The following is a 12,324-nucleotide window of genomic DNA, read 5'->3' as shown; positions in this document are numbered from 1 at the left end:
GGGCAGAGCTGGGATACCGCAGCCCGTCAGAGCAGTGCCTGCCGGTGTCCACGCAGCCCACAGCCTGGTCTCTGCAGTCACCTTTTCCTTCTCGCCCCACAGGCCTTCAGCCACTTCACGTTTGAGCGTTCCGGCCACCAGCTGATTGTGGTGGACATCCAGGGTGTGGGTGATCTCTACACCGACCCACAGATCCACACTGAGAGGGGCACTGACTTTGGAGATGGAAATCTAGGTAGGCCAGGAAAGCCAGCATGGCCTCAGAGACCACGCTTTCCTGCAAAATTTCCAGGCTTTTTGTTCACCTGGGCAAGCAGGCCAAGGTGGTATATGGGCCTGCCCTAGACTGTGGAGATGGGAGCCTGGGATGTCTGGCCCTTGCCATATTTAGGGTGCTCAGCGCTGCCCTGCCCCCATCCCAAAGCAGAGCAATGCTCCAGATCCCCCACTGTGTCTTCAGGTGTCCGCGGGATGGCCCTCTTCTTCCACTCGCATGCCTGCAACCGGATTTGCAAGAGCATGGGCCTCGCTCCCTTTGACCTGTCCCCAAGAGAGAGGGATGCAGTGAATCAGAACACCAAGCTGCTGGTAGGTACCCAGTATGAGCATGTGTGGACTGGCAGGGCCCTTCTGCTGCAGGACCAGAAAAGTGTGCTTCCTGTGCGCTGGTGGCCCAGGCCCTGCGGTGCTTAATTGAAGAGTATTGTGGCTGGAAGAATCTTAGTCCCATCTGTGTCCCTCACCCCTTTTGAGCCAGTGTACACAGCCCTCCTAAGTAGCCCCACTAATAGAGGAATTGGGGTCTGCTTGATTTAGGCCCATTTTTGCCCACAGTGAGGGGACCAGGTGTGTACAGATAGTGAGTAGGGTGTGTGGTATGTGGTTTGTCTGATGTGTTGACAAATGAAACTTGAACTTGGCTCACTGAGCACCTCTCTGTGTCCCTGTTGTACCCCCATTACCACCCCCAGTACGTGGACCAGATATAAGACCATGTTGGCAAAGACCAGCTTGGGATTCTGCAGGACATCCCCCAGCTCAGGGCCATGAACGGTGGCCATTGCTTTGGGAGTGCTGGCCCTCTGAGCTCCTGTTCCAGATGCCCCTTCTTAGAGGCCTTCAGATTAATCCCCCACTGATTATTTTTAGGTTTTCTGCCAGTCCCTAAGGTCTCTATGGCTGAAAGGGCCTCAGGTTTTGAGGGACCAACAGGCAACAGGAAGAACCCCTTGTTCCCAAAAGGTGCCTATGTGATGTGCATGTCCCTGTTAATTTTCCAGCAGTCAGCCAAGACCATCTTAAGGGGTACAGAGGAAAAGTGCGGGAGCCCCCGGGTGAGGACCCTCTCAGGGAGCCGGCCCCCACTGCTCCTTCGCCTCTCAGAGAACTCCGGAGATGACAACATGAGCGACGTGACCTTTGACTCTCTCCCTTCCTCGCCGTCTTCAGCCACGCCACAGAGCCAGAAACTGGACCACCTCCGTAAGTGATGGTTTGCCCCCTGGTCATTGTGATTGGAGGAGGCAAGCACCAGGTAGAACAGGGCTAAACTGGCTTCCACCTCTGTTAGAAAATCAGACATGCCAACCAAAGAGACTGATGGCCCAGACGGCTTTATAGATAAGTTCTTTTAATAAACTTTCAAGACACAGCCCTCCAAATGCCGTAAAAACCACCTGTATTGTAGAAAACAAGGTAACATTTTTCAGAGTGATTGAAATTTGCAAAAAGTTTTACACCAAAACTTGACAAAACACCAAAAAAGAAAACTTTTATCCCAACCTCACTTATAAATATACAAGGCAAAAATTCTAAATAAAATATTAGCAAATAAAGACTAGTATCTTAAAGTCTGTCACAGCCAAAGAAGGCTTTTGCAGGAATCTGAAGGTTGTTCAGGGTTCAGAAACCAATTAGTATCATGTGATTAGGTCACAGGAGAAAAACAGCAATCATAATTTCTGAAGCTGAAGTGACAGAGTTTACTCATGTTATGGACAGACTTTACTTATGATATGGATGTGGGAACAGCAGGAAAGAGGAGAGGCAAGACTGACTCCATGGTTCTGAGCTGAAGAACTGGCAGGACTCTGGTCAGTCATTCAGCTGAAAGAAGCCCCAGGGGAGCAGGAGAGGACGAACTTTTAAAGAAGCCCGTACATCACCAACAAAAGGCCTTGGGAATAGTCTGGAGCAGGAGTTGACAGACTCCTTCTTAAAAGGCCAGAGAGTAAATATTTTATTCTATGTGGGCAACATAAACACGACCATTGACAATATTTAAAACAAATCAGTGTGGCTGTGTTCCAAAAAACTGTATGGTTGCTGAATTTTAAATTTCATGTAATTTTCACATGTTACAAAGTAGGTTTGATTTTTTTCAACCATTTAAAAATATGAAAACCTTTCTTAAAAACTATCTAAGAGGGCTTCCCTGGTGGTCCCGTGGTTGAGAGCCCACCTTGCAGTGCCGGGGAAGCCAGTGTGATCCCTGTCCGGGAAGATCCCACATGCCCCGGGGCAGCTGAGCCTGTGCACCACAGCTACTGAGCCTGTGCTCTGGGGGCCTGCTAGCCGCCACTGCTGAGCCCCACACGCCACAACTCCCGAAGCCTGATTGCCCTACAGGTCATGCTCCACAGCGAGAGAAACCACTGCAGGGAGAAGCCCTCCCTCCACAGCCAGAGAGTAGCCCCCGCTTGTAGCAACTAGAGAAAGAGCCCGCATACGGCCACAGACCCAGCACAGCCAAACATAAATAAATACGTTAAAAAAAAAGAAAAGGTTATTTAAAAAAAGCATAAAAACAGCAGACAAGCCAGATTTGGTTAGTGGGAGTTTGGGACAGGAGATAAAGACTGGAATCTGCCAGGAAACTGTTGGGTTTTAAACCATCTAAGGCTTCTCCCATTTGTACCCCAAATGGACAAATGCCTCTTTTTTCATTCACAACTACACCTCATTGACAGCTGACCATAGGTCAAGCACATGATGCTGATCAGTACGTTACACAATTGTATCACTATTTGCCTTATGGAAACCCCAAGGCAGCGCAGCAGCTAAGCTGCTTGCTCAGGACAAGTACAGGCAGCTGGCAAGTAGAGAGTCCGGGTAAATTCTCAGAGAACTGTGGCCTCTCAAGTGCCAACAACATTCTTCTCCCGTTTTTGTACTTTATAAATGTCAAATAAAAAAGGCTTGGAAACTCCCTAGGGGTCCAGTGGTGCTTTCAATGGTGCTTTCTGTAGGGTTCTGTGCTTTCGTTGCCAAGGGCCTGGGCTTCATCTCTGGGCTGGGAACTAAGATCTTGCAAACCATGTGGTGTGGCCCCAAAAATAAATATAAATTTAAACTAAGAAAGGTTTGGTGGCAGCTGTAGACGGCTTAGATGGACTTTGTGAACTGTTGCAGCCATGCAGCTGCTGCCTTGCTCTGTCTTCTCCCTGCCCAGATTGGCCTGTGTTCAGCGACCTCGATAACATGGCACCTCGAGACCAGGACCCTCTGGACAACCACCGGGTGAGTGGAGGGGCTGGGGGAGCAGGGGTGGGTAGGAGTGGACGCCCTCCTCTGGGAACTGAGGGTGAGTCGGCAGATTCAGAGGTGGGCAGCCCAGGTCTGCTTGGGGGCACTGGCAGGAGGGCACAGGCAGAAGCCTCTGGGAAGAGCAGGGTCCATTTCAGTTTCCGGAGGTGGTTAGAGCAGAGAATCCAAATCAGCTCCTGTGAGACCTTCTGGTACACACTGGGCTCGGGCCTGGGTTTGATTTGCCATGTGTGTGTGTCTTGGGGGGAAAGGAGCTATGTTGGGTGTCCAGTGTGCAATGCACAGCACGGGCAGCCGTGACGCTCCCAGGTCAGATGAGCAGAACAGGTTTCCTACAGCCTCTTCGTGATTCAGCTGTAAGACACTGTAGATGACATATTTGCATTCAGAGGAACATATGTTATAGTGTCAAATTAAAAATTCATTAGAGGGGCTTCCCTGGCAGTCCAGTGGTTAGTTAAGACTCCACACTGCTACCATAGGGGACACGGGTTCCATCCCTGGTTGGGAAACTAAGACCCCATGTGTTGCATGATGGGGCCAAAATAAAGAAATAAAAGTTTTTTTTTTTTTTTTTTTAAGTCTTTGAAATCCAGTGAATAATTTACACTGACTAGCATATCTCACGGAGAAGGCAGTGGCACCCCACTCCAGTACTCTTGCCTGGAAAATCCCATGGACGGAGGAGCCTGGTGGGCTGCAGTCCATGGGGTCGCTAAGAGTCAAACACGACTGAGCGACTTCACTTTCACTTTTCACTTTTCTGCATTGGAGAAGGAAATGGCAACCTACTCCAGTGTTCTTGCCTGGAGAATCCCGGGGGGAGCCTGGTGGGCTGCCATCTATGGGAGTCAGACACGACTGAAGCAACTTAGCAGCAGCAGCAGCAGCATATCTCAGTCAAAACCCTTTATTTTCATCAGAAATAATTATTCTGCATTTGGAGTTCATAGAATTTACAGTTGAAAGAGTAGATTCACATATGCCTGTTGTTATGTGACATACGAAAAAAAGAAGTTATGTGAAAAAAGAAGTTCATCAGAATTTTTAAAACAGACTTTGCAGAAATGTCACACTTGCACAGGCCAATAGCACCTTAAGCTGCCCTCTCAGCTCCGAAGGTTCAGCTTCACTCCTGACTGCTTTGCAGAGTTCTTGAGTGACAGAAGAAAGCAGAAAGAGCTGCACATATGGAATTGTCACTATAGGCAGACAGTTTTAAGAGTCTGGTAGATAATTATCATTTAATTCTCGCATAACTTGTGAGGTAGATAATAGTTGCTACTTCTCTCAGAATAGCTTTTATGTTTTACTATAGAATTAGAATTAGGATTAGGGCTTCCCTTGGGGCTCAGCTGATAAAGAATCCACCTGCAATGTGGAAGACCCGGATTTGATCGCTGGGTTGGGAAGATCCCCTGGAGAAGGGAACAGCTACCCATTCCAGTATTCTGGCCTGCAGAATTCCAGGGACTGAATTCCATGGGGTTGCAAAGAGTCAGACATGACTGAGCGACTTTCACTTTTCTTTCTAGAATCAGGATGAATTTTAGAAATTCAGAGTAGGTTGGAAAGGAAAAGGTTCAGAAGATTAGCAAGGTAAAAAGACTCCCTCCCACCTGTTGCCTCAGCCACTTGCTTGTCCCCAGCTCTGCTTGGGCAGTGCTCTCATTATCCCTGATTTAGTGATGGGGAAACCGGGGCACAGAAAGGTAAGCTCCTTGCTCCTGGTCAATCAGCGATGGAGCCAGCATTCAAACCCAGGCCATCTGGCCTTGAACCCTCTGCGTACTGCTGTCCCTCATGTTATTCTCCACCATTTCTCAGATGAGAACACTGTGTTTTGGAGAGGTTGGCTGCCTTGCCCAGGGTCCCAGAGCTGGCAAGTGCAGAGCTGGGGTTTGAGTAAGGCACTCTGTTGCCTGGCTTAGGGGTGGTTACCAAGGATGGGACACATAGCCCAAGGTCTTGCAGAGAGTAGGTGTGAGGAAGGGGCTGCCTGCAGCTTTTGAGTATAGCCTGTGATCTGATTTCAAAAATAGCCTTTCATTCAGCACACTGAACACTTCAGTTTAGCTGTCTGTAAGTTACATCTCAATTTTTAAAATTGAAATAGTTAAAAAAAAAATAGAATAGCTATTTGACTCACAGAGAGCAAGGCCTGGGGGAGGGCAGTGGGAAGCCTGGGGTGTGCTTGGAAACCAGAGCAGAGGCCTTTTTAGGGTAACACAGCTCCTTGGGGTAGAGCAGATTCCTGGCCAAACCAGAGGCCAAGGATTCCACTGTGTGTCCCACGGCTCCCATCTGTCTAGGAGACTGATCCAAGGTTCACATTCATGGTAGTGATACCAAGCTGCTTTTAAAAATATATTAAGTAAAATAAAACGGTTTATTTAAGGAAGAATGATAAAAGAGAAGTATGAATTCCTGAGAGGAGTTTTATTATTTCAAGGAAGAAGTGAACAGAGTCAGGAGGAAACTCATAAGAAGTCTACATTTTAACAGAAAAGTTTCAATTCCTTTTAGAAATAAGAGATCTAAAGTAACTAAGGCCTAGTGTTAAGAGCTGTTGGAACTTAGCAACAGGGGCACAGGAGTTCATTTTAGAATGTCTATTCTTATAGGTGCACTTGAAATGTCTCTAAGTGGAATAAAGAAGGAAAAAAATAAAAGTTTTAGCTGAACAGTGATGCAGGTGACGTGCAGATATGACCACAACTCAACAGTGATAGACAGATGACTGAGGTTTTAGAAATTCTGAATTATACCAGATTCCTTTTTACAACAGAATTCAGATCTAGAAGAATAAAAAATATGCCCAACTGATCTGTGCAGTTTTGGCAGAGGGCTTTCAGTTCAGTCGCTCAGTCGTGTCCGACTCTTTACGAACCCATGAACCGCAGCACGCCAGGCCTCCCTGTCCACCAACTCCCAGAGTCCACCGGAGCCCATGTCCATTGAGTCAGTGATGCCATCCAACCATCTCGTCCTCTGTCACCCGCTTCTCCTTCTGCCCTCAATCTTTCCCAGCATCAGGGTCTTTCCAGATGAGTCAGCTCTTCCAATCAGGTGGCCAAAGTATTGGAGTTTCAGCTTCAACATCAGTCCTTCCAATGAACACCCAGGACTGATCTCCTTTAGGATGGACTGGTTGGATCTCCTTGCAGTTCAAGGGACTCTCAAGAGTCTTTTCCAACACCACAGTTCAAAAGCATCAATTCTTCAGCACTCAGCTTTCTTTATAGTCCAACTCTCACATCCATACATGACCACTGGAAAAACCATAGCCTTGACAAGACGGACCTTGGTTGGCAAAGTAATGTCTCTGCTTTTTAATATGCTGTCTAGGTTGGTAACAACTTTCCTTCCTTCCAAGGAGTAAGCGTCTTTTAATTTCATAGCTGTAATCACCATCTGCAGTGATTTTAGTGAAGTGAAGTTGCTCAGTCGTGCCCGACTCTTTGCCACCCCATGGACAGTAGCCTGCACCAAGCTCCTACATCCATGGGATTTTCTAGGCAAGAGTACTGAAGTGGGTTGCCATTTCCTTCTCCAGCCGTGATTTTGGAGCCCCTCAAAATAAAGTCAGCCACTGTTTTCCACTGTTTCCCCATCTATTTGCCATGAAGTGATGGGACCAGATGCCATGATCTTAGTTTTCTGAATATTGAGCTTTAAGCCAACTTTTTCACTCTCCTCTTTCACTTTCATCAAGAGGCTCTTTAGTTCTTCTTCACTTTCTGCCATAAGGATGGTGTCATCTGCATAGCTGAGGTTATTGATATTTCTCCTGGTGATCTTGATTCCAGCTTGTGCTTCTTCCAGCCCAGCGTGTCTCATGATGTACTCTGCATAGAAGTTAAATAAGCAGGGTGACAATATACAGCCTTGACATACTCCTTTTCCTATTTGGAACCAGTCTGTTGTTCCATGTCCAGTTCTAACTGTTGCTTCCTGACCTGCATATAGGTTTCTCAAGAGGCAGGTCAGGTGGTCTGATATTCCCATCTCTTTCAGAATTTTCCACAGTTTATTGTGATCCACACAGTCAAAGGCTTTGGCATAGTCAGTAAAGCAGAAATAGATGTTTTTTTGGAACTCCCTTGCTTTTTCCATGATCCAGTGGATGTTGGCAATTTGATCTCTGGTTCCTCTGCCTTTTCAAAATCCAGCCTGAACATCTGGAAGTTCACGGTTCACATATTGCTGAAGCCTGGCTTGGAGAATTTTAAGCATTACTTTACTAGTGTGTGAGATGAGTACAATTGTGCGGTAGTTTGAGCATTCTTTGGATTTATCCTTGGATCTTATCCTTTAAACGAGTGTTTGTTTTTCTGCCTGTGAAATGGGTGAGTCACTTAATAATAGCACTTAATATGATCCACACTCTGAGTGTGACACCTCATTTCATCCTCAGAGCCCCTTGATATAGGTGCTATCATGAATTCCCACAGCTCAGGAAACCAAGCTCAAGAGAGGCTGAGCAACTGTCCAGGGTCACAACTGGCAAGTCACAAAGCTTGGATTTGAGCCTAGGGAGTCTGCGTCTAGAGCCCACATTCTTCACCACTATTTCTTACTGCTCCCTTGTTACCCAGCCAACACAAGTAGGAGGAAGAGAATGTTAAGTGAGGAGATGGGGCAAAGGAGAGAGAGCAAATGGATGAGATTCAAGGTATCAACACCAGATATTCAGAGGACCTCTGAGACCGTAGGACCATCTTCTCTCCACAGGACTCTGAGAACAGTGGGGACAGTGGATACCCCAGTGAGAAGCGGGGTGACCTGGATGACCCAGAGCCCAGAGAACATGTAAGGAACCCCCAGGAAATGAGAACAGAGTCCCCTGTTGCCTAGTTGTCTAGAGGGATAGAGAACTAGGGGGGAATGTGAGTGGGTCTTAAGAGCATACAGTAAATTAATATATAAATCATTTCAGATAAATGCAGGGCAGAAGATAAAACAGGTAATGGGAACTAGTAAGTTTAGTAAGGGAACAGGCATGGGGGATTAGACACAAGGTTGAAAATGGTGGACACATCGCATGGTAAAGCTGGGACCTCTGGTTGCTAAGCAGAGAGGATGCTAGGCAGTGGGCCAGAATGGTGCTGGTATAGGTGGGCGGGCCCAGCTCAAAGGCACAGGATTCCGGCAGTCCCTCGGAAGGGCTCCGGAAAATGGAGAATGCCCTAAGCTGTCTTCCCGGCAGCATTCAGGTGAGGGCGATTTTAGGGAGTATCAGCTGCTTAGGTTTTGCCCAGTGCCAGAATGGAACATGGGCATCAAGGCAGCCTTGCTGGGAGCCTCTGGTCTCAGCTTTGATACTGTGGATATAGACTGGTGATGGGAGCTTTGGCTAAGGGAAGAAGCACTTGGCCCAGTTTTTTCAGTGCCTGCCTACCAGGATCCTGTGCCTTTGAATCCATTCCATCCATGTGCATGTGAGACCAGCGCATCAGTCCCGCCTGTCTCCCAGCATCCTCTCTGCTTGACAAATGTGCCAGCTTCCTTGGGGGGAAGCTGAGCCAGTTCCTTGAGGAGGGCCCCCTGGGAGGGCTGGGCCAGTTCCCCAGGAAGCAGCTCTTGGAAGGAAGGGCCGCTGTTTGGATCAGTCTAATCTCTGCCTCCATCAGGGCCACTCAAACGGTAACCGGAGGTACGAGTCGGATGAAGACAGCCTGGGCAGCTCCGGACGGGTAATGCACACCCAGGAATCCTCATCGTGGCTGCTGCTTATCTTTTCCAGGCTCTCTTTCTGTTTCTCCCCCTTCGTGTCACATCATTTCTGCCTGCCCGGGCAATTCATATGTCTCCTAAAAGAAGATTTTGCAAAGGAGCCAATCCCTTTGGCAAATACTTTTCGAGCTCCTGCCCTGGGTGGGGTGCTGAGGGATCTGCAGGGAGGATTAAAGATTAGGATGGCCTGTCCTGGAGGCCACGCCCCTCAGCTCCTTCCAGTGTACATTAATTTATGAACACTTCTTGCAGCCACCCAGTGAGACAGGCTAACCCTATTCGTCCCCTTTTGACATATGAGAAAATGAGGGTCTTAAGCAACTCTCCCCAGGTTACCGGGCCAATAGTTCTAAGCAGCAGCTCAGGTGATTATCATCAGGGAAGTGTGGGGAAGACCAGCTTTGGGAACCTTCTTCTCTAGCTGACTCTGAGCCACACTTTGAACCTCTGGCCCTCCAGCCTTTACTAAGGCAAGTCTCTTCCACCTGCAAGGTCCTTCCTCCTCTGTGGTTATATCTCCTCAAAGCCTGTCTGCTCTCCCGGGCTGGACCCTCGTGGCACCTCCCCCAGAGGCCTTCCCTGATAACCAGGGCAGGCTTGACTCTTGCTGCTTCCAGAACACAGATTATTTATCACTTGGCATTTACTTCCCATGCGATACATGCAATATTTACTTACCACGAGGTACCTGTCAATCAGGTCAAGGCCGCAGCATGGTGTGGAGTCAGGGTTGTTCAACCACAGCACCGCTGATACTCTGGGCTAGGTAATTCTTTGTTGTGGGGGCTACCCCGGGCACTGTATGATATTTAGCTCATGCGTGCACACACACTCACGTATGCACACACCAGGCAGCCTGGCTCTGTCCTATGAGAGCTTGGGACAAGGGTGTCTTTAGCTGGGAGACATGGCGTGTTTTCTCAGCCCAGCAGCAGAGGCACCCTGGGCTTGTGCAGAGAAAGCCCAGTGGATTTGCTGCCGGCTCTGTAGTCAGGCTCTTCTGGAGCCTTGTGTGGGGAGCAGCTCAGGGTCGAACCTCCCCGACCGACTCAGATGGTTAAGTGAGGGGACCCTTCTCCAAACTGCCTGTGTGTGGTGCTAGCCTCTGCGTCCTGTTGCTTCAGCTTTGCCTCAGTGCCCACAAGCTGGCATCATTCGGGAGAGTGGAAATAGGCCCCGTTTGTCCAAGAAAACTTGATACCACATGGGTCCATGCCCCCTAACTTGCCAGGCCGGCTTTCATCGCTGGGAGGGTGCGTCCATCCCCAGCCCCTCACTTCTCTGGCCTGTAAGTGCCCGCTCCTCCCCAGGTCTGTGTGGAGAAGTGGAATCTCTTCAACTCCTCCCGCCTCCACCTGCCGAGACCTTCAGCTGTGGCCCTGGAAGTGCAGAGGCTCAACGCTCTGGACCTCGAGAAGAAAATCGGGAAGTCCATTTTGGGGAAGGTATGGTGATGCTGTCTCTGCACTAACCCGGAGCTTCCCCAGCTGGCAGGGGGCCCTGGGCTGTGGCTGCGACCTGCAGGCAGCCAGGCCCACCCGCCGTCTGTATGGCAGGTCCATCTGGCCATGGTGCGCTACCACGAGGCCGGCCGCTTCTGTGAGAAGGACGAGGAGTGGGACCGGGAGTCGGCAGTCTTCCACCTGGAGCATGCAGCCGACCTGGGCGAGCTGGAGGCCATTGTGGGCCTGGGACTCATGTACTCGCAGCTGCCCCACCACATCCTGGCAGATGTCTCTCTGAAGGTGAGCGGGTGGGGGCTCAGTCAACCCGTCACCCTTCCTTCTCTGGGTTTGTGAGCTTCCCTGGTGGCTCAGATGATAAAGAATCTGCCTTCAGTGCAGGAGATCCAGGTTCGATCCCCGAGTCAGGAAGATCCACTGGAGAAGGAAATGGCAACCCACTCCAGTATTCTTCCCTGGAGAATCCCATGGACAGAGGAGTCAAGTCAACCCATCACCCTTCCCTCCCTGGGTTTATGCCCGGGAAATTTCCTGAGCATCACTTTGGGCCCCGGTACTTCCAAGTTAGCTGACACCGATAGAATTGGTCTCTGGCCTTGGGGACTGAGTAAAGATGACAGTCATGTTCCCAGGCAGTTGCAACCTGGTGCGATGGGAGAAACAGAAGATGCTGCTCCAAACAAATGAGGGAAGGGCCTTAGCTGGGGTTTCCTGATTGTTATGCCCTAGTGGCTAGAACAGACCTGGCACAGACTCCATATTCAGCACTCATTTGTGGAACGAATGAAAGAAGTGATCCCTAAGGTAGACCTGAAGACCCAGTGGAGTCAGCCAGGCACAGGGCGGGAGGTGCAGTGTGTGCAGAGGGAACAGCGTGGGTCTAGGTCCTGGGGAGACAGCCAGGGTGGGGTTTGGAGGACAGGAGGCCATCAGTGTAGCTGGAGCATGGGGTGTGAGGAGGAGGTGAACAGATGAGGCCAGAGAGGGGGCCCAGACAGGACAGGTGTGATAGGAATCATGAGGGTGTCTTCTCCCCCTTGGCCCCCCTGCTCTGTGAGCACAGTGGACAGGACCTGACCAGGCCTAGGGAGTGTGATTCTGTCCTTGGAGAAGGTGAGAGGCCCTTGGTGTGCGTGTGCTTCCAGCTATCTGTCCCCGTCCTCTCGGTCATGTAGGGTGGGCTTGTGGCTGCATGAGCCTGGGCTTGTCATGGGCACAGGGTACCAGGCCCTCTCTGTGGGCCTGACCATGGCCCAGAGGGTCGTGGGTCTCAGACTGGAAGAGGGTATGGGAAGACAGCCCTGTGGCTAAAATTGTTTTTTAATATAGAAAAGTTTACAGTGAAAAAGCCCCCTCCTACCTTTTCCTCCATCTTTTCATCCTCACATGTAATTCCAAGAGGGTATTCATTTCCTAGAACTCTCATAAGGGATAACCACCGACTAGGTGGCCTGAAACAGCAAAAATTCATTCTCTCACGGTTCTAGATGCCAAAGTCCAAAATCAGGTGTTGACATACCCATGATTTTCTAGCTTCTGGTGGGGAGAGGCGATCTGGGGTCCTCCTTGGTCTGTGGGC

General features: G+C 49.6%; 1 protein-coding gene across 1 annotated transcript in view; it reads left to right on the top strand.

Moving 5' to 3' along the window:
* The window catches only part of EEF2K (eukaryotic elongation factor 2 kinase), a 50,519-nt gene that overhangs the window by 24,324 nt on the left and 13,871 nt on the right, over positions 1-12,324 (top strand). Inside the window, exons 7-14 of the mRNA XM_068967093.1 lie at positions 103-235; positions 461-588; positions 1,281-1,482; positions 3,452-3,519; positions 8,281-8,358; positions 9,180-9,242; positions 10,593-10,727; positions 10,839-11,027. Coding sequence (XP_068823194.1) covers positions 103-235; positions 461-588; positions 1,281-1,482; positions 3,452-3,519; positions 8,281-8,358; positions 9,180-9,242; positions 10,593-10,727; positions 10,839-11,027 — 996 coding nt within the window. The remainder of the gene's footprint in view (positions 1-102; positions 236-460; positions 589-1,280; positions 1,483-3,451; positions 3,520-8,280; positions 8,359-9,179; positions 9,243-10,592; positions 10,728-10,838; positions 11,028-12,324) is intronic.

The sequence above is a fragment of the Capricornis sumatraensis genome, chromosome 3, assembly GCF_032405125.1.
Source record: "Capricornis sumatraensis isolate serow.1 chromosome 3, serow.2, whole genome shotgun sequence".
NCBI lineage: Eukaryota > Metazoa > Chordata > Mammalia > Artiodactyla > Bovidae > Capricornis > Capricornis sumatraensis.
Note: the sequence above shows the minus strand (reverse complement) of the source record. Positions and strands in the feature narration are given on the sequence as shown.